This window comes from Ranitomeya variabilis, chromosome 5, assembly GCF_051348905.1.
Source record: "Ranitomeya variabilis isolate aRanVar5 chromosome 5, aRanVar5.hap1, whole genome shotgun sequence".
Lineage (NCBI taxonomy): Eukaryota > Metazoa > Chordata > Amphibia > Anura > Dendrobatidae > Ranitomeya > Ranitomeya variabilis.
In genome coordinates, this window is record NC_135236.1 from 538,498,244 (window position 1) to 538,525,028 (window position 26,785).

The window sequence follows — 26,785 nt, forward strand, 5'->3', positions numbered from 1 at the left end:
TTTTTTTTTTTTTTTTGCGTTTCTTTTTTTTTTACGTGTAGCTACTATGTTGAGCCAGGAAAAACACTTGTGAAAAGAGTAGTGTTTTAGGTGCAGAATTTCAGTGATTCTGTACTAAGAAAACATAGTAAAAATGAAACTGACCTACCTGCACCAAAAGCACATAAAAAGAGGCCAATTGCAATATTTATAGCAAAATTTCTTTGAACAGATTAGAAAAAAAAGCTGTGTTTTTATATGCAGCAACATGGCCTAAAAGGTTTAGAAAAACTGATGAGAAAAAAAAAGGCACCCCTCTTATTTGATAATGATCCTGACATATTAAAAGGCTGCAAAATAACCCGTGATGAAAAGAAATACAGCGTTTGCTGAAGTTGTGTTCACATAAAATACTCTTTGGATTTGCTTCAAAAGCCTCTGTGTGTACATAGCCAACAATGTATAGTCTGAGAGTCCTGAATATCTGTTCCATACATAAATGGAACAGCCCTTAAAACCTGTTTTAGTGATTACATCAGCGCCTCTCTCCAGAAGGAAAATATGCAGTGGAAATACACTGCCAGCTGCTGGAGACTTATGTAGGGTCCTGCACTGTACTGTAATAATATAAGAGACTTATTGCCTCTTTTCTTTGATCTATTCAACAGCTTTGCTCACACTGATTTTTTCAAGGAGTTTTTAGACCATAAACAGAGTTGAAACTCTCCAAATTCTCCTCTAAAACTCCTCAAAAACTTGGAATTTTCGGTCCAAAAATCAGCACGAAGACTTCAGTGTAGACATGTTCCTGATATTTTCCTTGCAGAATTGAAGCAGTTGCAACATGTCGAGCCTTTCAGCCTTTCTGCAGCAATTTTCACCAGTTCCAATGCAAGAAAATGCATAAGACATGTAGCAAAAACACGTTTTACTCTACTTTTTTTTGAGAAAAGACACATTTTTTGGTACAGAAATTTCTGCACAACATGAGGTTTCACATATATAAAAGCTAAACATTTAAGAAAAATGTTGTTGTCCTTTCGTGCCTTTCCATGAGTCCTTGCTCTAGGATGCTGCACGGTACAGCTTTTTTTCTTGGGTCTCCCCTTTTTAATATGGGCTCCAGCGCTGAGCTCTCATCTTCTCCGGCACATGTCAGCTGATTTCATGAACTGTCATGTGCCTCTAACAGCCACGAGTGGAATCAATCGCGGTCTGCCCTCGGCTGTTAACATTTTAAGTGCCACTACTGTAAAAGGGGTAAAAAAAAAACCTCAGTGTGTAAATGCCTGTAAAACAATATTTTTATTGAAACAAAAACAAACTGATTCAAACAACTATTTTCTTCAATCTATCAATATATAAAAAGTATTAATCGGATCGGTAAATGGCTTAATGAGAAAAAAATCAAAGGGCCAGAATTACGTTTTTTTGATCGCTACAACATTTCATTAAAATGGAATAATGGGTGATCAAAACATCGTATCTACCCCAAAATTGTATCAATAGAAACATTAGCTCGGCACGCTAAAAAATAAGCTCTCACCCAGCCCCAGATCCCGAAAAATGGAGATATGCTACTCATCTCAGATAATGACACAATTTTTTTTTTCTTTTTAATGAACGTTGGAATTTTTTTTCACCACTTAAATAAAAAAAGAACCTATACAGGTTTGGAATCTACAAACTTGTAGTGACATGGAGAATCATAATGGCAGGTCAGTATTAGCATTTGTTCAATATGGTGAAAAAAAAGAAAACAATTATGGAATTGCACTTTTTTTGCAATTTCACCACACTTCGTTTTTTTTTTTCCACTTTCCAGTACATTATATGGTAAAATCAATGGTGTCATTCAAAAGTACAACTCGTCCTGCAAAAAACAAGCCCTCAAACGGCCATATTGATGGAAGTAAAAAAACAAACAGAAAATACCCCAGAGGTGTGGGGGGGGTAATGTGGTTAAGATTAATATTTTTATATACACATCACACGTATAACACCATATGCTCATCGTAATCTAATAGCTATAATCTCTCTTCCCCTCTTTTTTTCGTCCTGCATTGCATGATCTACATACTGGCATCATTTATTCGTGTGACCGTTGACATCACTGGCTACAATACCAATTGGCTGGGTGGAACGCAGATTCGCACTGCGTCCTGGGTGTGTCCCCCGCTCACTCTCTATTCCCTCGGTACGTGGGGGGCTGGTGGCAATATACTGTGACCTCCTGTGCCAGCCTGCGTTAAGCCACACCCCACACCTATTCCTAGCGGTCTGTCTTTATTTTTAGGTGAACTGAACCCGTGAGCACTGCTTCTTAGGTGCACGGGTAGGTTCCCACACCTTGAGCTATAACAAAACCCGGCACTCAACTTCAATGTAGGTGGCTGGAAAATGTATTATGTAGTACCAACAAAAACGTTTCGGTCCATCTGACCTTCCTCAGTTACGAGTTATGGAGTGTGTAGAAGTAGATCTGTGTCTCCGGCACACAGAGCGACTAGCGGTGGACGCCGCGTCTGACTCCGGACACGAGACAGCTTCTAGCTCATTCCAGCAGCTGGGCTCTGGCATACAAGTGATTCCAACAGGGTTCTATTGGCAAAAAGATCTACTTCTACACACTCCATAACTCGTAACTGAGGAAGGTCACATGGACCGAAACGTTTTTGTTGGTACTACATAATAAATGTTCCAGCCACCTACATTGAAGTTGAGTGCCGGGTTTTGTTATACTTATGTCTTTATTTTTAAACCTCCCTTTCTCTGGATGACACCACCCCCCTGACTAAGGCAGACGACAAAACGTATGTCTGGGTGGGCGCATCCTCGTGACAATTCCTAATAGCAAGACACAAGCAGCAGCAGCAGCAGCAGCATCCACACTCGCTGCCAACTACACAGCAACTGGCGCGAAAACCACTGCGACATCCGGTCTCATCTCCTTGGCTGTGGGCGGGGCGAGTCTGTGTAGACGCTGATTGGCGGATTCCTCTAGCACTACTGCGCATATGTGAAAGTCTCTGAGCGAGCGGTAACCCGGATGTGAATCGTAGGGTTTGACACGTAGTAACGGGAGACTGGAGTGTGCTGCGGCAATAGCGGCCGGGGAGGTGAGTGCGCCTGGCTAGCGGGCGGCTGTGTGTGCGGCGTGTAGCCTCTTCTGTCGCTGTGCGTGCGGTGTGTAGCCTCTTCTGTCGCTGTGCGCTCAGTCAGCTGTGTATTGTAGACCAGTAGCCTAGCTACTGGGGGGGCAGAGGGGGCCTTCGCCCCGGGCCCTGTCACATGAAGGGGCCCACCGGGAGCCGACACTGCCACTTCCGTGCTGAGGCACAATACAGCTCATGAGGAGAGCAGCATAATGTCTGCTCTCCTGCCTGAAGGAGCTTCTGCACGCTGGCCGGACAGTGGCCAGTTGCACATCTCCCTCCTGCACTGTATTGTGCTGGCCGACCTCAGGGGCTTCTCCCAGGCTGCAGGTTTCTTCCCTCAGTGTGCATACTGGGACTGGCTCAGGGCAGGCATGCTGGGTCCTAGTGCCCACCTGCATTTCACTCAGATACTTCCTCGTCCTGCTGCAAACTTCATTGGTAAGTGGCGATAAAATGCATTAGGGTACCGTCACACAGTACAATTTTGATCGCTACAACGGCACGATTCGTGACGTTCCAGCGATGCATTTACGATATCGCTGTGTCTGACACGCTACTGCGATCCGGATCCCCGCTGAGAATCGTACGTCGTAGCAGATCGTTTGAAACTTTCTTTCGTCGTCTAGTGTCCCGCTGTGGCGGCATGATTGCATTGTGTGACACAGGTTGTATACGATGTGCGCACAGTAACCAATGGCTTCTACATCGCAAATACGTCATGAAATTATCGCTCCAGCGCCGTGTATTGCAACGTGTGACCGCAGTATACGACGCTGGAGCGATACTTATACGACGCTGTAACGTCACGAATCGTGCCGTCGTAGCGATGAAAATGGCACTGTGTGACGGTACCCTTAGATTGATAGGCATGTCATAGTCACTGGGGGGTAAATGTGAGAGAATGGGGTTATTGTGGGGGGAGGGAGACAGGGCACTGGGGGCTGAATGTGAGAAGATAAGGGTATTGTGAGGCCTGAGGTGGGTGAGGGGCGATGGCACTGGGGGCTGATTATTATACGGTTTTGTTAAGAGATTATATGCACTCCATCACATGTAATAGTTGTTCTCTGGGATGGGGAGGTAGGGGGCTTATTATACTATCCAGCTGGGTAAGCCATGAGCTGCATCACATTTAAAGCACCACTCCAGCTTTTTTTTCACCGCTGGAGTGGCGCTTTAAGGGTATGTGCACACGTTGTGGATTTGGTTGCAGATTCACAGCTGTTTTCCACCCGGTATACAGTACCATGTAAACCTATGGAAAACCAAATCCGCAGTGCACATGCTGCGGAAAATACCGTGTGGAAACGCTGCTTTGTATTTTCTGCAGCATGTCAATTCTTTGTGCGGATTCTGCAGCGGTTTACACCTGCTCCTCAATAGGCATCCACAGGTGTAAAACCACAGGTGGAATCCGCACAAAAAACGCTGGAAATCCGCAAGTAACGCAGTGCGTTTTACCTGCGGATTTTTCAAAGTCTGCACAGAAAAATCCGCACACGAATCCGCAACGTGTTCACATAGCCTCAATCCAAGACCAACTGTCTCATACTCAGCTTCTGGCGTTTTAATCTGTTTTTGCCACCGCACCGCTTGGGTCCATCTCCTGCAGTTTGTGACTTGTCCGCTACTCCAGTGTTTGATGGAGCGGTGCGGAGGTCACTAATCAGTGTGAGTCTATAAGAGCCTCTTTCTGGCCTTGTTCTGGCCTCTTCCTGGCCCTCATAGACTTACATTGAGCACTTTTGACGCAGCTTCTAACTTCTGGCCAATCAGAAGCTGTGCTCACAAGATGGAGCCTCGGGACTGGAGCTGTGCCAAAAAAAAAAATAACGGTGAATACAGCGGAGGATGAGTATATGACCGGGGCAGGGAGGGGACTTGTGCTTAAAGCACCACTCCAGCAGTGAAAAAACCCTGATAGTGGTGCTTTAATAATTTTAATAATTTAAAAATAAGCAAACTGCCAAATCATGACACAGAGCGCCTGCTGCATGAGCCCCCCAATATCGCTGGCGTTATCAGGCAGTCATGCGACCACATGTTTACTATGTGCTTGTGTCGACTAGAAAGGTTTGGTTTCTTTCAATAGAAGAGAATTGAGAGAAGCCGAAAGAGTCCCTTGACCGCCTGCTGACATCAGCAATGCTGGGGCCATTGTTACTGTACATGGGGGGACTCGGGACATAATTAAAGTGGGCACTTAAGAAGCATTATTATTTATAGGGGCATCAGTGCGGATCTACTGGGTGGTAGAGGCTGCTGAGCCGGCTGTCTGTCGCAGTAAGGGTATGAGCACACTTTGCGGATTTGGCTGCGGATCTGCAGCAGTTTTCCATGCGTTAGGCTACGTTCACATTTGCGGCCAGCGCCGCAGCGTCGGGCGCCGCAGCGGCGCCGCATGCGTCATGCGCCCCTATATTTAACATGGGGGCGCATGGACATGCGGCGCACTTGCGTTTTGCGCCGCATGCGTCGCTGCGGCGCCCGCGTCGGGGCGCAGAGGACGCAGCAAGTTGCATTTTTGCTGCGTCCAAATTCAATGAAAAAAAAACGACGCATGCGGCGCAAAATGCAGCGTTGTGCATGCGTTTTGCTGCGTTTTTGTTTGCGTTGTGCGCTGCGGCGCCGACGCTGCGGCGCACAACGCAAATGTGAACGTAGCCTTATACAGTAGCATGTTAACCTATGGAAAACCAAATCCGCAGTGCACATGCTGCGGAAAATACAGCGCGGAAACACAGCAGTTTAATTTCCGCAGCATGTCAATTCTTTGTGCGCATTCCGCAGCGTTTTACACCTGCTCCTTATTAGGAATCCGCAGGTGTAAAAACGCAGATGAAATGCCCTGTGTGGCCCCTCGCGTTCGTTATGCCCTGTGTGGCCCCTCGCGTTCGTTATGCCCTGTGTGGCCCCTCGCGTTCGTTATGCCCTGTGTGGCCCCTCGCGTTCGTTATGCCCTGTGTGGCCCCTCGCGTTCGTTATGCCCTGTGCGGCCCCTCGCGTTCGTTATGCCCTGTGTGGCCCCTCGTATAACACCTCTATAAATGCCAGAGTTCCTGAAGTAAAATAAAAGCTTTTTCTCCCCTCAAATACTGTCTGTACGGCTCGTGTGACATGTCCCATGAACGCTGCTCATTAATATTCTTTCAGAGCTGATATCAACCCTGACAATATAGTACAGGCAAGCAACCGATTGGCTGCAGCGCTTATGTGACATAATGGTACAAGAGATGAATATGAGTTTATTCTTTCACAGGTCATTTAAAAAGCCTGTAAATAGCTCTCAAGTTGTTTTGGCCCCAAACAACCTCTTCTATATAGCCCTAGTAGAGCACACATGGTGTCCTGATGTGGTGGTCAAATTATCTAGGTTCCTATTAATAAAAATAGCCACCATGAAACAAGCAAGGAATTTTCAGCATTTATCTTCAAATGGTAGGAATTAGTGTTGAGCCAGCATGATCAGATAAGGTGTTATCCCAGCATGCTCAAGTGCTAATAGAGTATATTCGACATGCTCAGATAGAATTTTCAAATTGCCGTGGCTAGATGTCTTGCAGCTGTACGACAGCCACAACACATGCAGGGATTGCCTAACAAACGAGACATGCAGCCACAGCGACTCAAAAATAGTGTTAGAGCATGCCGAAGATAATTTAATAGCACTCGATCATGCTCATATAACAACTTCGCTCATCACTAGTAACTTTAATTGGAGTTTCAACATGTATAAAACATTACTTATTGATCTATACAGAGACGTTTCTGAAGTGTTCTGTTTTTTTCTTTGCACCAGAGAACCATTTGTGTTGTTACACATCTCAGGACTATAAGAGTATGTTTCCACGGTCAGTATTTGCAGCGCTTTAGACGCAGCACATGTCCGCTCCATGTACGCGCGGAATTTTGTACGCGCGGTGATTCCGCATGTGTTCATTGAACTATGCGTAATCACTGCGTCCTATACATCGGATGGTGATATTTATCTTCTGGAGACTGAGCGTCTCCGCGAGATAAATAGATATGCTGTGGTCTAGAAAGACACGCCGCATGTCTGGTTGCTGCACGCATAGTGGAGATGGGATTTCATAAAATCCCATCCACTATGCTGTAACATCTGTACGTAGCGTCCAATCCGCAGCGTTTACTGACCGTGGAAGCATACCCTAAAGACACTGCAAAGCTGCTGCAAACTCCTTGTTTCTTTGTTGTTTCAAAAGGTGTTGTCCAGTCACATATTTAATTCCTTTCCTTGTGTTTCAGAGCTGCTGCCATGTCAAACTTTGATAACTTCAATCAAGACTTCTACCAAACAAGCTATAGTATTGATGATCACTCTCAGGGTTACAACTACAATGGACAAAGTGGAGCACAGTATGACAAGTGAGAAGCTTTTCTATAATATTTCTTGTCAATAGAAATCTCATTGACATATATGGATATATTTGTAGTCTGCTGTGAAAATCTGCTGACTCTGGCGATTCCTTTTACATGTCCTCTGCTCGATACCAATTTAACCCCTTTCTGACATTAGACGTACTATCCCGTCGAGGTGGGGTGGGCCCGTATGACCACCGACAGGATAGTATGTCATATGCGATTGGCCGAGCTCACGGGGGGAGCGCAGCCGATCGCAGCTGGGTGTCAGCTGACTATCGCAGCTGACATCCGGCACTATGTGCCAGGAGCGGTCACGGGCCGCCCCCGGCACATTAACCCCCGGGACACTGCGACCAAACATGATCGCAGTGTTCCGGCGGTAGAGGGAAGCATCGCGCAGGGAGGGGGCTCCCTGCGTGCTTCCCTGAGACCCCCGGATCAACGCAATGTGATCGCGTTGCTCCGAGGGTCTCTTACCACCTCCTCGCTGCAGCAGGCCTGGATCCAAAATGGCCGCGGCATCCGGGTCCTGCAGGGAGGTGGCTTCACAGCGCCTGCTCAGAGCAGGCGCCGGGAAGCCTCCTGGGACTGTGCACGTCAGATCGCCGATCTAACACAGTGCACAGCAAAGTGTCAGATCAGCGATCTTGCACTATAACATGATGTGCCCCCTGGGGCAATGTTGTAGTGTAGAGAAAAAAATTTCTTTCTCGCTTCATTGGGGGACACAGGTAACCATGGGTGTATGCTGCTGTCACTAGGAGGCTGACACTATGCAAATAAAGAAGAAGTAACTCCTCCCCGGCAGTATACACCCTCCGACAGGCACCAGGCAACTCAGTTTTTGCTTAGTGTCTGTAGGAGGCGGACCTGGATCTAACACCAGATCCGCATTTCTTTTACAGGGATTTGTTGTGTGTTTTTAATCATTTCCCCTTTCTTTTTCAGATACTTTCTTCAGGGTAACAGGGTGCAGTTTTTCTCACCCTGTTTTCCCCACTTTGAGCGACCGAGAGAGCAGTGTGGTATCACCCACATCGCACCCTCTCGGACCCGCTGGGCAGGACTTTGTCCCCTGTCACCCATTCGGGTGTTCAGGGTGACCCTTTCTTCGGTGGCCAGTCCTGCCCGTTTCCCCTCCTCATCCCTCTCCTCGGAGCGGGCTGAGAGGAAGACGGCGGTCACATCCAGTGACCCTCTCCCCCTGTTCAGGGGTCGACGCCGTCTTCTGCGCCGGAGAGTCGTGGCGCGGGAAGGAGGACTACTTCCAGGACCCTCTATCTACCAGGGATCCTGATGATTCCTCATCTGCAGGTAGGGAATCTTCAATCAACAAAATCCCCCCCCCCCCCCCCCCCCCCCCCACCAATACTCTGCCCAGCGGCGATCTCCTCTTACCATAGGGGAGCATCTGACAGGGAAGTGGGCTGCATATTCGGGCGTTGAGACCACGTAGGAATGGGAGCAGGAAGGCTGGCATCTTTTCCCCCTCCTTATTCAAACTTGCAGGCTCGTTCGCCCGCCATTTCTCTCTGCCTCATGTTTTTGCTTTCTTAGCGCTTGAGCGCCCTCTGGTGGTGGCCGGAATTAGTGCGGCCGGGATGTGCAGCGTCTCCCTGCTTTTCCCTTTCTTGCCGCTTGAGCGCCCTCTTGTGGCGGTCGACGGTATAGCGGCCGGATTGCTTTCAGTTTTACAGGGGGCGTTCCTTTCTTTCTCCCCTTCGGTCCTGTGCACGCCCACAGCGTCGCACTTTCTCCGCGCTCTTTTCTCCTGCTTCCTGCTCCCTGTCAGCGTGTCAGCGTCTGCTCATCGCGTGGGACACAGGATTTCTCGGGGGAACACAGGCACCTGCGGTTACCGCTGTCTTTCACCAGGCTCAGCGCTACCTCCTACTCCACCTGGCAGTATTCTCTGGGGACAAGGTAATATTCACCTATGTCCGACCCCACCCCGGTCTTTGCCCCTACGGCCATCCATTACGCCTGCGCTCACTGTAAGAAAAAGTGGGTTTCAGGTCAGCCTTCTCCTTTCTGCCCGTCCTGCGTTCCTCCCACCATGTCAGCTCCCCTGGAAGCTTCAGGGTCCCGGGATGAGTGCACCCCCCCTCCCCCGGAGTGGGCTGTTGCTATGTCTCAATCTGTGTCCGACCTGACTAAGGTTTCTCAGTCCCTGGTCCAGGCACTTGAACGCATCCCGCTTCTCTCTAATGCCACCAGTGCCACGAACGCCTCTCACGGCGATTCGCCCGCACCTGTCCTAGACTCTCACAGAGGCAGACCGGACAAAAGAGACAGAAAACGGACCTTATCTAGATCCTTCTCCAGTTCACCGGACCACATCGGGATTCCCCTATCTGCCCGTTCCCCTTCCTCACAGGCGGACCTCGGGTCTGACGTAACTTCTCAGTCGGAATCTGACTCGGATGCAGATCAGACTTCCGGAACACAAGACATGGTTGATAGCCTTATTTCAGCTATCGTTCAGACGCTTGATCTTAAGGAGGATGAGGCAAGCTCTCAGGACGTCTCCGTTGCTTTTAAACGGATTAAACGTCCCTCTAGGGTTTTCCCTAATCACAAGGAGTTTGACAACACTACCGCCACTCACTGGGAAAACCCTGGCAAGCGTTTCCCAGGCAGGAAACTGCTTGATGTGTTATACCCTTTTCACTCCGACCTGGTCTCCAAGTGGTCCGAGTCTCCTAAGGTCGACCCGCCTGTGTCCAGGCTATCCTCACAGACAGTTCTGTCTATTCCGGACGCGGCTTCCCTTAAGGACCCCTCGGACAGACAAATCGAGGCGCTAGCAAAATCAGCATTTGAGGCCTCCGGAGCCTCCCTTTGCCCTATTTTCGCCTCATCATGGGTAGCCAAGGCTGTATCAGCCTGGGCCAAGACCCTGCGCAGGGGCATTTCGGCCTCTGCTCCTGCTGAAGAACTGTCTGAATTAGCGGATCAGATTTCACTGGCAGGAAAATACCTGATGAATGCCTCCCTTGATGCAGCGGCCTGCTCTACCAGGGCTAATGGCAACATTGTCGCCATTCGCCGGATTCTTTGGTTAAAGGCGTGGAACGCTGATCCCGCATCTAAGAAATCGCTCACTGGTCTGCCCTTCCAGGGCTCCAGACTCTTCGGCTCGCAGCTAGATCAAATGATCTCGGACGCTACTGGCGGTAAGAGTACCTCCTTACCCCAGTCCAAGCCTAAACGTCTCTTCAACAGGAGGGGTCCCCAGTCCTTTCGTCCCTTTCGGTCTTTTGCCTCTTCGGGAAACCCCGTCCAGGACCGTTCCTCCTCACAAGGGGACCGTAGAAAACCTTCTTTCAGGCCTCCGCCACGCTGGAGAGCCAAGAGCCACCCCGCAAAACCATCGGGATCTCGGGGCCGCAGGTTTTCTAATAAATGACGGGTCGCCCCCACCTGGAACTCCTTCCAGGGTGGGAGGCCGCCTTCTTCTATTCTCAGAGGTTTGGCTTTCAGTAGTCGACGACGCCTGGGTCAGGGAGATCGTCACGTCAGGCTACAAAATAGAGTTTTCTTCGCCCCCAGGAAGACGTTTCATGCTCTCTCGTCCTCCCAAACAGCCCTCTCATCTTCCAGGGCTTCTCCAGGCCGTCGATTCGCTCCTCGCCTCGGGAGTCGTAGTGCCGGTGCCTTTTCGCCAGCGGTTTTCCGGGTTTTATTCAAACCTGTTCGTGGTTCCAAAAAAGGACGGCTCTCTCCGTCCGATTCTGGATCTCAAACGATTGAACCGCCACCTTCGGATTCAACACTTCAAAATGGAATCTCTGCGCTCGGTGATCGCGTCCATGGAGCCGGGAGAGTTTCTGTGCTCAGTGGACATTCGGGATGCGTACCTTCACATTCCTATTTGCGTGCAGCATCAGAGGTTCCTCCGATTCGCGATCAGGGAGCATCATTACCAGTTCACTGCCCTCCCCTTCGGGCTGGCATCTGCTCCCAGGGTCTTTACGAAGGTCATGGCAGCTGTCATGGCCATCCTGCGTTCAAAAGGGATTCTGGTAATCCCATACCTCGACGATCTATTGTTCAAGGGCTCATCCCAGGGGGATTGCAGCCAGAGCCTCCATCTTACTCTGGACACCTTAGTTCGCCTAGGCTGGTTGATCAACTACCAGAAGTCTTCCTTGATTCCAACCCAGCGGCTGGAGTTCCTAGGCATGGAATTCGATACCTTTCGGGCTCAGGTCTTCCTTCCCAAGGAGAAGTTTCTTTCTCTTCGTCGGGGTGTCAGAGCGCTAAAGGGTCCGAGTCCTCTGTCCCTTCGTCTAGCCATGAGAGTTCTGGGGAGAATGGTCGCTTCTATGGAAGCGGTCCCCTATGCTCAGTTCCACTCTCGTCCCCTCCAGCTGGCTCTTCTGTCTGCCTGGGACAGGAACCCGCTTTCCCTGGACCGTCCGTTTCGCCTCTCCCCCAGGACGAGACAGTCTCTCTCTTGGTGGACGCTGTCCACCTCCGTTCTGCGCGGGAGGTCATTTTTACCCCCCCCACTGGCAGGTGATTACCACCGACGCCAGTCTCCAAGGTTGGGGAGCGGTCTTTCTCCACCTCACAGCCCAGGGCCGCTGGACTGCTCGAGAGGCGTGCCTCTCGATCAACCTCTTGGAAATCAGAGCCATCTTCCTAGCCCTCATCCGCTGGGAGTCCCTCCTTTCGGGAAAGCCGGTCCGCATTCAGTCGGACAACGCCACGGCCGTGGCATACATAAATCACCAAGGGGGGACTCGCAGCAGTCAAGTCATGGCGGAAGTAGCAAAAATTTTCCGCTGGGCGGAGGGTCATGTTCCCTCTCTGTCAGCCGTCCACATCCCAGGGGTGGACAATTGGGAGGCCGACTTTCTAAGTCGCCAGGGCATCGTGGCGGGCGAGTGGTCTCTTCTTCCAGCAATCTTCAGCCAGATTTGCCAGCGGTGGGGCGTTCCAGACGTCGACTTGATGGCCTCCCGGGCAAACCACAAAGTTCCCCAGTACGTCGCCAGGTCTCGGGACCCGATGGCCGTCGGATGCGACGCTCTCGTGATCTCTTGGGCCCAGTTCCGGATGCCCTATCTGTTCCCGCCTCTCCCTCTGATCCCAAGGGTCGTAAAGAAGATCAAGTCGGAAGGGGTCCCCGTACTCTTGGTAGCTCCAGATTGGCCTCGCAGAGCCTGGTACGCAGAGCTGATAAACATGTTATCGGATGTTCCGTGGAGACTTCCGGATCTTCCGGACCTTCTTTCACAGGGGCCTCTCTCCCACCCGAATTCTCGGTCGCTGAATTTAACGGTATGGCAGTTGAGGCCGCGGTCCTGAAGAACGCGGGTTTTTCTCATAGCGTCATCCAGACTATGATAAGAGCGAGGAAACCGGCCTCATCGCGTGTCTACCACAGATGTTGGAAGGCCTTTTTCCGGTGGTGTCAGGATAACAATCTGTTTCCTATGACCTTTTCCCTTCCTTCCCTTCTCAGCTTTCTTCAAACGGGCCTAGATTCGGGTCTTTCCCTTAGCACTTTGAAGGGTCAGATCTCCGCTCTATCAATTCTTTTTCAAAGAGACCTGGCTTCCCTGCCTCAGGTGAGGACCGTCATCCAGGGGGTCGCTCATATAGCTCCCCCTTACCGGTCTCCTGTTGAGCCTTGGGATCTCAACCTTGTCTTAGATGCCCTGCAGCGGCCGCCCTTTGAACCGCCTCAGGATGTTTCCTTCTCGCTTCTATCCTGGAAGGTAGCCTTTTTGATCGCCATCACCTCCATTAGAAGGGTTTCAGAGCTGGCGGCTTTATCCTGTCGTTCTCCCTTTCTGGTCCTGCATCAAGACAAGGTGGTTCTTCGTCCGGTTCCTTCCTTCTTACCGAAAGTTGTCTCATCTTTTCATATCAACGAGGACATTGTCCTCCCGTCCTTTTGCCCTTCCCCGGTTCATCCATTGGAGAAATCCCTTCACAAGCTGGATGTGGTCAGGGCTATCCGGATTTACATTGCCAGAACTGCCTCTTTTCGTCAGGCCGATCCTCTGTTCGTCGTCTCGGATGGGCGTCGAAAGGGTCTTCCGGCCTCCAAGTCCACGATTGCTCGTTGGACTCGTTCGGCGGTTTTGGAGGCATACCGCGTCCAAGACAAACAGCCTCCTTCGGGGGTGAAGGCTCACTCTACCCGGGCAGTGGGAGCTTCCTGGGCAGTTCGTCACCAAGCTTCGGCCTCGCAGGTTTGCAAGGCCGCTACGTGGTCTTCCATGCACACCTTTGTCAAATTCTACGGGGTGCATACTCAGGCTTCCGCGGACGCGAGCCTGGGTAGGAGGATACTGCAGGCGGCGGTTTCTCACCGGCCAACCTGACTCCTCTTTTTCTGCAGAATACCCGCCCTAGGGACTGCTTTGGGACGTCCCATGGTTACCTGTGTCCCCCAATGAAGCGAGAAAGAAAGAGGGATTTTTGGTTCTTACCGTAAAATCTTTCTTGGAGCCTTCATTGGGGGACACAGCACCCTCCCTTGAAGTTGTACCGTGTTGGCTAACGTGCCGTTGTTGTGGGTTGGTACATAGGTTGAGTTTTATATTGCCTGTTCCTACTACTGCTTTTGCACCAACTGAGTTGCCTGGTGCCTGTCGGAGGGTGTATACTGCCGGGGAGGAGTTACTTCTTCTTTATTTGCATAGTGTCAGCCTCCTAGTGACAGCAGCATACACCCATGGTTACCTGTGTCCCCCAATGAAGGCTCCAAGAAAGAGATTTTACGGTAAGAACCAAAAATCCCTCTATTCACATGTGTAAAAAAAAAAAAAAAAAAAAAAAAAAAAAATGATTCTTATAAATACATTTCTTTATCTAAATAATAAAAAAACAATAAAAGTACACACATTTAGTATCGCCGCGTCCGTAACGACCCGACCTATAAAACTGTCCCACTACTTAACCCCTTCAGTGAACACCGTTTTAAAAAAAAAAGAAAGAGGCAAAAAATAACGCTTTATCATACCGCCAAACAAAAAGTGGAATAACACGCTATCAAAAAGACGGATATAAATAACCATGGTACCGCTGAAAACGTCATCTTGTCCCGCAAAAAACGAGCCACCATACAGCGTCATCAAAGAAAAAATAAAAAAGTTATAGTCCTCAGAATAAAGCGATGAAAAAATAATTATTTTTCTATAAAATAGTTTTTATCGTATAAAAGCGCCAAAACATAAAAAAATGATATAAATGAGGTATTGCTGTAATCGTACTGACCCGAAGAATAAAACTGCTTTATCCATTTTACCAAACACGGAACGGTATAAACGCCTCCCCCCAAAAGAAATTCATGAATAGCTGGTTTTTGGTCATTCTGCCTCACAAAAATCAGAATAAAAAGCGATCAAAAAATGTCACGTGGCTGAAAATGTCACCAATAAAAACGTCAACTCGTCCCGCAAAAAACAAGACCTCACATGACTCTGTGGACCAAAATATGGAAAAATTATAGCTCTCAAAATGTGGTAACACAAAAAATATTTTTTGCAATAAAAACAGTCTTTCAGTGTGTGACGGCTGCCAATCATAAAAATCCGCTAAAAAACCCTCTACAAAAGTAAATCAAACCCATCTTCATCACCCCCTTAGTTAGCGAAAAATTAAAAAAATGTATTTATTTCCATTTTCCCATTAGGGCAAGGGTTAGGGTTGGGGCTAGGGTTAAGGCTACAGTTAGGGTTGGGGCTAAAGTTAGGGTTAGGGTTTAGATTACATTTACGGTTGGGAATAGGGTTAGGGGTGTGTCAGGGTTAGGGGTGTGGTTAGGGTTACCGTTGAGATTAGGGTTAGGGATGTGTTTGGATTAGAGTTTGTTATAATTGGGGGGGGGGGGGGGGGGTTTCCACTGTTTAGGCACATCAGGGGCTCTCCAAACGCAACATGGCGTCCCATCTCAATTCCTGTCAATTTTGCATTGTACAGTCAAACGGCGCTCCTTCCCTTCCGAGCTCTCCCATGCGCCCAAACAGTGGTTTACCCCTACATATGGGGTATCAGCGTACTCAGGACAAATTCTACAACAACTTTTGAGGTCCAATTTCTTCTCTTACCCTTGGGAAAATGAAAAATTGGGGGCGAAAAGATAATTTTTGTGAAAAAATGATTTTTTTATTTTTACGGCTCTGCATTATAAACTTCTGTGAATCACTTAATGGGTCAAAGTGCTCACCACACATCTAGATAAGTTCCTTAGGAGGTCTACTTTCCAAAATGGTGTCACTTGTGGGGGGTTTCAATGTTTAGGCACATCAGTGGCTCTCCAAACGCAACATGGCGTGCCATCTCAATTCCTGTCAATTTTGCATTGAAAAGTCAAATGGCGCTCCTTCACTTCCGAGCTCTGCCATGCTCCCAAACAGTGGTTTACCCCCACATATGGGGTATCAGCGTACTCAGGACAAGTTGTACAACTTTTGGGGTCCATTTTCTCCTGTTACCCTTGGTAAAATAAAAAAATTGGAGCTGAAGTAAATTTTTTGTGAAAAAAAAGATAATGTTCATTTTTATTTAAACATTCCAAAAATTCCTGTGAAACACCTGAAGGGTTAATAAACTTCTTGAATATGGTTTTGAGCACCTTGAGGGGTGCAGTTTTTAGAATGGTGTCACACTTGGGTATTTTCTATCATATAGACCCCTCAAAATGACTTCAAATGAGATGTGGTCCCTAAAAAAAAAATGGTGTTGTAAAAATGGGAAATTGCTGGTCAACTTTTAACCCTTATAACTCCCTAACAAAAAAAAATTTTGGTTCCAAAAGTGTGCTGATGTAAAGTAGACATGTGGGAAATGTTACTTAAGTATTTTGTGTGACATATCTCTGTGATTTAATTGCATAAAAATTCAAAGTTTGAAAATTGCGAAATTTTCAAAATTTTCGCCAAATTTCCGTTTTTTTCACAAACGCAGGTAATATCAAAGAAATTTTACCACTATCATGAAGTACAATATGTCACAAGAAAACAATGTCAGAATCACCGGTATCCGTTGAAGCGTTCCAGAGTTTTTACCTCATAAAGGGACAGTGGTCAGAATTGTAAAAATTGGCCTGGTCATTAACGTGCAAACCACCCTTGGGGGTAAAGGGGTTAAGGATACATTAAAATATAACTATTAATCTTGTAAAATTACAGATACAGTGAAAAAATTCATACCACCACTAAAATATCGTACATACAGTACAGACCAAAAGTTTGGACACACCTTCTCATTTAAAGATTTTTCTGTATTTTTATGACTATGAAAATCGTACATTCACACTGAAGGCATCAAAACTATTAATTAACACATGTGGAATTATATACTTAACAAAAAAGTGTGAAACAACTGAACTTATGTCTTATATTCTAGGTTCTTCAAAGTAGCCACCTTTTGCTTTGATGACTGCTTTGCACACCCTTGGCATTCTCTTGATGAGCTGTTTTTTTTTTTTTTTAATCTCTTATCTATTTTTTTTTTTTTTTTACATTTCTGCCCCGAGATTTAGATGTGAGTTAGTTGTGACTCCCTTTATTTTATTTAAAAAGGGGAAAAAAAGTTTTTTGATCTTGTGAATTTGTATGCTGGCCATAATGTGATGTGTAGTCATAACCAATTTCACTTGTAATGTGAAATATGTGCTGTCAATAGGTAGGGCAGAAACATAGAATTTTACTGAACAGCTTTTAACATTATAAATTGGCAAATGCTGTGTTTCTATGGGGAAAACCTGATAACTTTTTAATGATACTGTCCTATGAATTTAAAAACATACTTAATGAAAGCTGATTGACTTCTGCATTCGCTTCTATTTTTCAGACAATACCAATATGACTATAGCCAACAAGGTGGCTTTATTCCTTCAGACATGATGGCTCAACAGCAGCCTTACACAGGACAGATCTACCAACCAACGCACACTTACACTCCGACTTCTCCAGATTCTGTGTATGGAAGCAGTTTTGATGATGAGCCACCTTTGTTAGAAGGTAAAGTCCAGTCTATGTAAAAAGCAGTGATTGTGTCGAATTGGGTTCAGTTAGCAGTACACCACACTATCTAAAATATGTATATATTATTTGTTTCCCGAAGTTTTGACACTTAAAAGTTTTTTTTCAAAAATCAAAAGAATAAGAGTGTCTGATAGCTGAGGTCCCAAATTTAGATCTCCTACCAAACACAAGAACAGTGGTCAAATGTTCCCCATGTGAATGGAGCGGCTATCCATCATTTGCACTGCTGTGCCATTCAAAGTCAATAGTACTGGTGTATGAAAGCCAAGCTCTGTAGATGGCTGTCTTCATAATTTCTGTAGATTTTAGCCACTTGCCTAACTTCTTACCAACATGATAATGGCTGAATAGCAGAGCCATCATCTGCCACTAACAGCCGCAAGTGGAGCAGTGCTCCTCCTGCGGTTGTTAACTTGTGTAAATGCCACAGTCATTCTCTGAAAGTAACATTCATAACATAGGGCAGCACATACCCCAGGGTCACATCAGCTCCCCTGTTCCACAATCACGTGGTGCAATTTTTTTTTCTTCCTATATACAGCAATACTTCAGTATTGCTATATGTAGTATAAGAGATCTGACAGTCATAGGTCTAGGTCCACAAAGGGAACTAAACCTAAAGTAAAAAGTCCTTAAAAATCTGAAAACCTTTTAAAGGTTTAAGTCGCCCGCTCTTTCCATCATTAAAAATAAGAAACTAAAATGAAAATACTTGTATCTCTACGTCTGTAAAAGTCCGAATGGGGGGGAAGAAAAAAAAAAGTTTGACTCGATTGGTAAATGTATTGAAAAAAAAAATCAAAATGCTAGAATTGCAGTTTTTGCCGCCAATGCAACATTACAAAAAAAAAGTCAAAATATCGTAAACCGTAATAGCATCAATAAAAATAACTTTTTTTTTTTTTTTTTTCATTGCATAAATAAAAAAAGTTTGGCATCACTATAATTGTGCTGCCTTGGAGGATTTCGCCACATATTAATTTTACCATATAATGAATACTGTATTAAAAAAAAAAAAAAAGCACCGATTGCAAAATTGCCCTTTTTTTTTCCTCCACGTTTCTGCCATACTTGGCATTATGTCCCTGCCTTCTAGTACATCACTTGTTAAAGTGGAAGGTGTCTGCAATAAAACAAGCCCTCGTACGTCTGTCAAAAAAACATATGGCTCTTGGAAGAAGGGGAGGATGAAACGAAAGCACAAAAAAATAGAAAATTGCCCAGTTGGAAAGGAGTTAGGCTAGTTTCACACTAGCGTTAACTGCAATACGTCGCAAATGCGTCGTTTTTGCGAAACGCCGCATCCAGCAAAAGTTTTTGCTGGATACGTTGTTTCGTCATAGAGTAACATTAGCGACGCATTTGCGACGCATTTCCAAACGGTGAATGCGTTTGGCGGCGTTTGGGCGTATGGTAGCGGTCCGTCGGGAGAAAAAAACGTTACATGTAACGTTTTTTGCTCCCGACGGTCCGCTTTTTCCGACCGCGCATGCGCAGTCGGAACTCCGCCCCCACCTCCCCGCACTTCCCCGCACATCACAATGGGGCAGCGGATGCGTGGGAAATATGCATCCGCTGCCCCCGTTGTGCGGCGGAGACCACACTAGCGTCTGGAACGTCGGCCCGACGCGCAGCGACGGGTTGTTCCCGACGCTAGTGTGAAAGTAGCCTTAGATTGATCATCTAAAGCTCAGCATCAACCATCTTGCCATTTTAATTGAAACTTAAGAACCCCCAGTTCTCTTGAGCTATTTTGGTCACTGCTTAGCTGGATATTCACAAAAATGTTACAGATAATACGAAAATCTAAAATGTAGTGTACTAATGGCTAAACAATAGTTTAGCACATATCTGTCCACATATCCAGGTAACATATGCATTCCTTCTCTGCAGAGCTTGGAATCAATTTTGACCACATTTGGCAGAAGACGTTAACGGTGCTACACCCTCTGAAGATAGCCGATGGCAGCATCATGAACGAAACAGATCTGACTGGACCAATGGTTTTCTGTCTTGCATTTGGTGCCACGTTGTTGCTGGTATTTAGCATTTTTTGTTAATTTATTATTTAAATCTGATTGTTAGGTGGTTTGTTACAGCCCCTAAAATAAAACTGTTCTCTTTTATGGCTAGTTTTATTCCTCTGCTTTGATATAACCCATTCAAGGGGATGTCCAATACTAAATTTTAGTTAAGCAAAGGCTTTTTAATGTATGAAATAAATGGAGCTATTGCTCACCTTCCTTGGCGCCAGAGCTTGCTATCTGCCGCTGATTGTTTATTTGTTGCAGTGGTGACAACAGGGCATATGACTGCTGTAGCCAATCACTGTGCTCGGTTGATGTAGTCAGCACAAACTGCTGTGCTTGGTGATTGGTCGCAGCCTATATGCAATCGCCAGAGCAGCCCCAGGGAAGGGAAGTAAAGCAGTTTTGGGTATTTTTGACAGGCAAAAGTTTCTGAAGTGGGACAAGCCCTTTATGCTGCACAAAATGTATAAAGTGTATTTTTGTTTGTATATTAAACTTAGTTTTTTCCCAACATTAAAGGAGTTGTCCAGGTAGAACAAGTTATTACCTATCCACAGGAGTAATGTTAACTTGCTGATTGGTGAGGGGGTATCTTGCTTGAAGTAAGTGGAAGTTTTCATGCTTCACTTGCTTCATTCATTCCCTGCGGGGCTGCCGAACTTCTCTTGTGTTTTTTTTTTTTTTTTTTTTTTCTGGCAGCTCTATAGAAAATGAATGGGGAGGTGGTCAGACATCTCGCCCAATGCGCCATTTTATAACTAGGGTAAAAATTTGCTGATCGGCAAGACATCCACCAATCAGTGGGTTATCTCCTATCCTTTGGATAAGCAATTACTTGTTTTCACTGGAAGACTCCTTAGCATAAAATGGAACCTGTCAATGTTTTACATATAGATGTAGTGCGATAGCTGTAAAAATACTTGATCCATAATAAAAAATTATAGTTTTTGTAGATTCCTGAGAAATCTAGCAGTGTAGTCCTATGCAAATCTGGCTGGTATACCGGAGCTCTACAAAAAGTATACAGGTCCTTCTCAAAAAATTAGCATATAGTGTTAAATTTCATTATTTACCATAATGTAATGATTACAATTAAACTTTCATATATTATAGATTCATTATCCACCAACTGAAATTTGTCAGGTCTTTTATTGTTTTAATACTGATGATTTTGGCATACAACTCCTGATAACCCAAAAAACCTGTCTCAATAAATTAGCATATCAAGAAAAGGTTCTCTAAACGACCTATTACCCTAATCTTCTGAATCAACTAATTAACTCTAAACACATGCAAAAGATACCTGAGGCTTTTAAAAACTCCCTGCCTGGTTCATTACTCAAAACCCCCATCATGGGTAAGACTAGCGACCTGACAGATGTCAAGAAGGCCATCATTGACACCCTCAAGCAAGAGGGTAAGACCCAGAAAGAAATTTCTCAACAAATAGGCTGTTCCCAGAGTGCTGTATCAAGGCACCTCAATGGTAAGTCTGTTGGAAGGAAACAATGTGGCAGAAAACGCTGTACAACGAGAAGAGGTGACCGGACCCTGAGGAAGATTGTGGAGAAGGACTGATTCCAGACCTTGGGGAACCTGAGGAAGCAGTGGACTGAGTCTGGTGTGGAAACATCCAGAGCCACCGTGCACAGGCGTGTGCAGGAAATGGGCTACAGGTGCCGCATTCCCCAGGTAAAGCCACTTTTGAACCATAAACAGCGGCAGAAGCGCCTGACCTGGGCTACAGAGAAGCAGCACTGGACTGTTGCTAAGTGGTCCCAAGTACTTTTTTCTGATGAAAGCAAATTTTGCATGTCATTCGGAAATCAAGGTGCCAGAGTCTGGAGGAAGACTGGGGAGAAGGAAATGCCAAAATGCCTGAAGTCCAGTGTCAAGTACCCACAGTCAGTGATGGTGTGGGGTGCCATGTCAGCTGCTGGTGTTGGTCCACTGTGTTTCATCAAGGGCAGGGTCAATGCAGCTAGCTATCAGGAGATTTTGGAGCACTTCATGCTTCCATCGGCTGAAATGCTTTATGGAGATGAAGATTTCATTTTTCAGCACGACCTGGCACCTGCTCACAGTGCCAAAACCACTGGTAAATGGTTTACTGACCATGGTATTACTGTGCTCAATTGGCCTGCCAACTCTCCTGACCTGAACCCCATAGAGAATCTGTGGGATATTGTGAAGAGAAAGTTGAGAGACGCAAGACCCAACACTCTGGATGAGCTTAAGGCCTCTATTGAAGCATCCTGGGCCTCCATAACATCTCAGCAGTGTCACAGGCTGATTGCCTCCATGCCACGCCGCATTGAAGCAGTCATTTCTGCCAAAGGATTCCCGACCAAGTATTGAGTGCATAACTGAACATTATTATTTGATGGTTTTTTTGTTTGTTATTAAAAAACACTTTTATTTGATTGGCCGGGTGAAATATGCTAAATTATTGAGACAGGTTTTTTGGGTTATCAGGAGTTGTATGCCAAAATCATCAGTATTAAAACAATAAAAGACCTGACAAATTTCAGTTGGTGGATAATGAATCTATAATATATGAAAGTTTAATTGTAATCATTACATTATGGTAAATAATGAAATTTAACACTATATGCTAATTTTTTGAGAAGGACCTGTATATGTTGGAGGAGAGACGCCTATGCAGCTATACCGCTGCTTCTGTAACAAAAAAAATATGAAGTCAAATTTTCTAAAAGTAGAAAAAGTAAAAATGAGTATGAGGAAAGCTTGTACGTTTTAAATCTTAATTTTGTAATACTTTCATTGTAATTCCATTTTCTTAACTTGTCTGCCAGGCTGGGAAAATTCAGTTTGGATATGTCTATGGGATCAGTGCAATCGGCTGTCTAGGGATGTTCTGCCTTCTTAATTTGATGAGTATGACCGGAGTTTCCTTTGGCTGCGTCTCCAGTGTATTGGGCTACTGTCTTCTTCCAATGATTATCCTGTCTGGATTTGCGGTAGTTTTTTCTTTGCAGTAAGTCTGTGTTTTTGTTTGTTTTTTTTTTTTTTTTTTTTTTAATCTAAATAATTCAAGTGGAACGTTACCCTTTACTCCATGGGTAGGACAGGTTCTCTTGTAATCTTGAAATTGAACACTCGTCAGTAGTTAATTCTTCTTAATACATACACAATTTGCCTCTTCCCCATAGTCTCGAAACATAACATCCCCCCCCCCCCCCCCCCTCCCTGAAAGGAGTTGTCCAGGCAAAATAAAACTTTACTCAGGGACCAGGATATGTTAAAGGAAAAAAAAAAACTCCCAGTAATACTTCCCTACTGGGAACCATCTGGATTCAGCACAGGCTGCTGCATCAACTACACAGAGACCGCAAACTGTTGTCACTACTCCGCACGGCAGCAGTCTGCAGCCATCATCATAAAATATCTGATTAGGGGCTGCTGAAGTCACCTGATTGCTGCAGTGGTCCTCCTGCTGGTGGAGCAGTGATGTCTCTTCTTCCTGTAAGTTAAAACCATCATTCCCGGATTCAGGTGGGTGGAGGTAGGTGAGTATCAAAATGGACAACTATCACAAACTTTATCCTACATGTTAAAAGGTCCTTATTCCTCAGTGCCAGCTTTTTATGGCAAAAAAAAAAAAAAAAAGTTATAATTTGGTCTTTCTACCCTAAAGAAAAAACTACGTAGATTGTTGTGCGTGGGGCTCATACTTATTTTTGGCTTATCTGTTCAACAGCACAATATTAATCTACATTATAACTATGGTTCAGTGCTTCTTTTACTATTCTATATTACACCATTATCTTTGGGCAGTTACCTTAATATAATTATTTACAGGAAGTATTTTGGCTTTTTAAATGTTTTTCTTTCTGTTGTGTAATAAAATTGATTAGGTGATCACAATTGTCGTTTAAAAACAACTTTTTTTTCTTTGAATACAATTCGCTTATGCTACGGTATATGTTTGAATGATCCCATTAATATTTAGTGGTGACCTTAGTCTTTTTCTCTAACATCTACGTATACGGAAATGCTGAAGAGGAGAGCCCACTTAAAAATGACGCAGTGCACGTCTCCAGAACAACAAATTGGGAACGAAGATGATATATTTGCAAGAAAGGTGGAAACTTGCTTCGTAGGGAAAGGGCTAACGTGTGCAGTGTCCAGCTAATCTCCGTTCAGCTGCTTACTCTAAATTAGCCTTGCCGAATAATGAGGACCGTCCAAAAGTTTTATGCCATGTGCAGTCTGCAATCAGTTAAGCCACAGCTACAAACTTCTTCACTTTTGGTCTCCCCATTATTTTTATCTTATCTTGATGTATGTGAAGTAGATGTTTGCATTTCCATGTCTTGTATTTTATTCTTTTTATAATGTAGTAATATATGGCTTTGTGTTTATTACAGAGGGATTGTTGGCGTTCTCCTCACAGCATTAATAATCGGCTGGTGCAGCTTCTCTGCTTCCAAGATCTTCATTTCTGCTTTGGCCATGGAAGGACAGCAGCTCCTCGTCGCCTATCCATGTGCTTTACTATATGGTGTATTCGCTCTGATTTCTGTGTTTTGAGCTGCACATTAAAGTTGGACTACCATGGGCCAAACATATTTTGAAGATGGATCTAATCTGCTGTTGCGGATCACTAAGCCGTTATCTTGCACACCTTTTGGGATCAAGTGATGTACGTCTTTATTCGTGTTTTATATAGGACTTTTAAATACTGAAGTTGCTCAGAATATTATAACGTGCTAACGTTTTGTAGCATTTACTCACTGAAACATCAAGCATGCTGGGAGTTCCATAAAGAGGCAAAATTTGAAAGTAATAAAGAAGATTCTGAGTTCAAGAGGTGTTCTATTTTTTAATAGAAGCTAATGAATTTCTCAGTGTTCCACTCTATGTTCAATGCTATTTCACAGTTTACATTTAGATGACAAATTCTGTACGTTTACAGTTTTTAATGTGGTCCAATGTTATAGCCTTTATTATATATAGCCCAGAGCTGCAGTCGTAATTCTGCTTGTTATCCATCGATACGTAAAAACTTGTTGACAGATACTTTTCCAAAAACGTTGAGCTTTTAAATTAGCTTCTGGTTTTCCTACATTAGAATACTGAATGGTGCATATATTTAATAGTCAATGAATGCTGAGTGATTTCAGCTCTGCTATCAGCAGAATTGTGAATGCTGCTCTGAATTAATTCGGGCTGCAATGCTGGATCAGTACAAGAAAATTAATGTATTTATAAATCTGGAACTTTGAAATGATTAAAAGTGAGCATCCAAGTCATGTGTTTAAGATAATTTTGATCAGAGCTTATAAAAACAAACCTTATATAGGTGATATTTTCCCTGATACTACAACATTTAAGGTGACTTATCATATATTTTTTTTTAACTATGATTCAAACACCCTTTTTAATAAATCCTTGTATTCCTCAATAATTTACAAGTCTGAAATGATATTGTTGTCACATGATCCCTGCTGCAGCCAATAATTAGCCACTGATTTGCTGCAATCACATGACAACAATGTGACTTCATTGCTCGAACATTGGTGGACCATTGATAGTTTGGGATTTGTGGGATTTCTTAAATCCAGTTATGGAGGGCTACTTCATGACCCGGTTTTCCGTCATTGGGCTATATTTTGTTCATCCTGGCCACTGCATACCATGAATACCCCACATGAGTTGCCGATTTTTCTGATCTTCATGTCAGTTGTCCATCCGTCATAATGATACACTGCTTAAAAAAAAAAAAAAAAAAAGACAACCCAGTTAGTCTTGGGCTGCAAAGTCTTTGGATTAATTTTGCTAATATTTCAAGCAAGTGCAAGTAATGAGAACAGTCACTAAAAAGTAATGCTCCCCAACCTCTTGCTTGGGAGGCACATCTGCCTCCTGGACCCATGGTGTGTGGCTCACAGCAGTCTCTGAGCTCATTGTATTAACATCAGGTCTAGCAATCGGCTATGAAATTAGTTTCTTCAGATGGTGACTTTTGTGAATATCCCTGTACAGCACATCTAGATGTACATATACTGGAGGGGAAGGGGGAAATAAATGAGTGTCTGGATGTGATTCACAAGATAACAAAAGGTTGGGGATCACTGTTACAAAGTATGCTTTAGTTCGCACAATCGCAAATTAAATTACAATGAGCAGGTTTATGAAAACTGAAAAGTACTTGGACTTAAAGGGAATCTGTCAGAAGGATTAAGACTCCTACACAGTCTATATGTGCATGCAGGTCATGGGAAGCTGAATAAAAAGATGCGTTGATATCTGCAATCCGATGTCTTATTCCAGAGAACTCCACGTTTTTGTTATATGTAAATGAGTTGGGCCGGACAAATAAAAGGGGGCGTTAACAATGGTGAACCAAGTAATGGTCCTGATCTCACTGCTGTGTATGATTATATAACTCACACCTCTGCAGGTGTCCCTCAGTGTTTCAACTTTAGTGATGAGCTGTCACTGCTCTACTGTATTGCAACCATGTCTGCCTGTGAGATGGAAGTTGAATAGTGATGAGAATATATACTCGTTACTCGAGATTTCCCGAGCACGCTCGGGTGTCCTGCGAGTATTTTTTAGTCCTCCGAGATTTTCTTCGCGGCAGCTGGATGATTTACAGCCGCTAGCCTGCTTGATTACATGTGGGGATTCCCTAGCAACCAGGCAACCCCCACATGTACTTAGCCTGGCTAATAGCTGTAAATCATTCAGCTGAGGCGATAAAAACAATCAATCTCCTAGCACTAAAAAATACTCAGACACCTGAGTGTGCTCCGGAAATCTCGAGTAACGAGTATTTATCGGTCGTCCATGACAGCACTACGGAGAGAGGGGATCCGCCCTTCAGGAACAGGAAACCTACAGATACATAAGGGCGGCACCTCTCCCACGCATCAGTTGGTTTCCTGTTCCTGGAGGACAGGATTCCCTGCAGATACGACTTCGTTTCTCCTATCAATACCCAGGCCGGCTGTCCGACCCAGGTAGCGAGGGGGTCTCCTACCTCGGGCAGTGCGGGTCCCTGGAAGCGCCACGGTGGGTCCGGGTAGGGCTCCACGACAGTGAGCGGTGCAGTGTGGAGCGACGTCCGGAGGAGGTCCATCCCCAGTGGTCAGCAGGTGAGTATGTCCCCCCCCGGGGTCCGCTCTCCCCCCTGGGCCTCGGTCTTCCCCACTCTGATCCCCGTCGGTGCGGTGCAGCGCGGCGTCCTGTGTGCTCC

The 26,785-nt window shown here is 45.3% G+C and overlaps 1 protein-coding gene across 1 annotated transcript; it reads left to right on the top strand.

Annotated features, from left to right (window-relative positions):
- Positions 1–2,860: 2,860 nt before the first annotated feature.
- Positions 2,861–24,832, top strand: YIPF5 (Yip1 domain family member 5). The gene is made up of 6 exons (XM_077265838.1): positions 2,861–3,098; positions 7,404–7,523; positions 17,337–17,506; positions 19,424–19,569; positions 22,377–22,558; positions 23,952–24,832. Exons 2-6 carry the CDS (start codon positions 7,414–7,416, stop codon positions 24,112–24,114), a joined length of 771 nt encoding a protein of 256 aa, XP_077121953.1. The 5' UTR covers positions 2,861–3,098; positions 7,404–7,413; the 3' UTR covers positions 24,115–24,832.
- Positions 24,833–26,785: the final 1,953 nt, after the last annotated feature.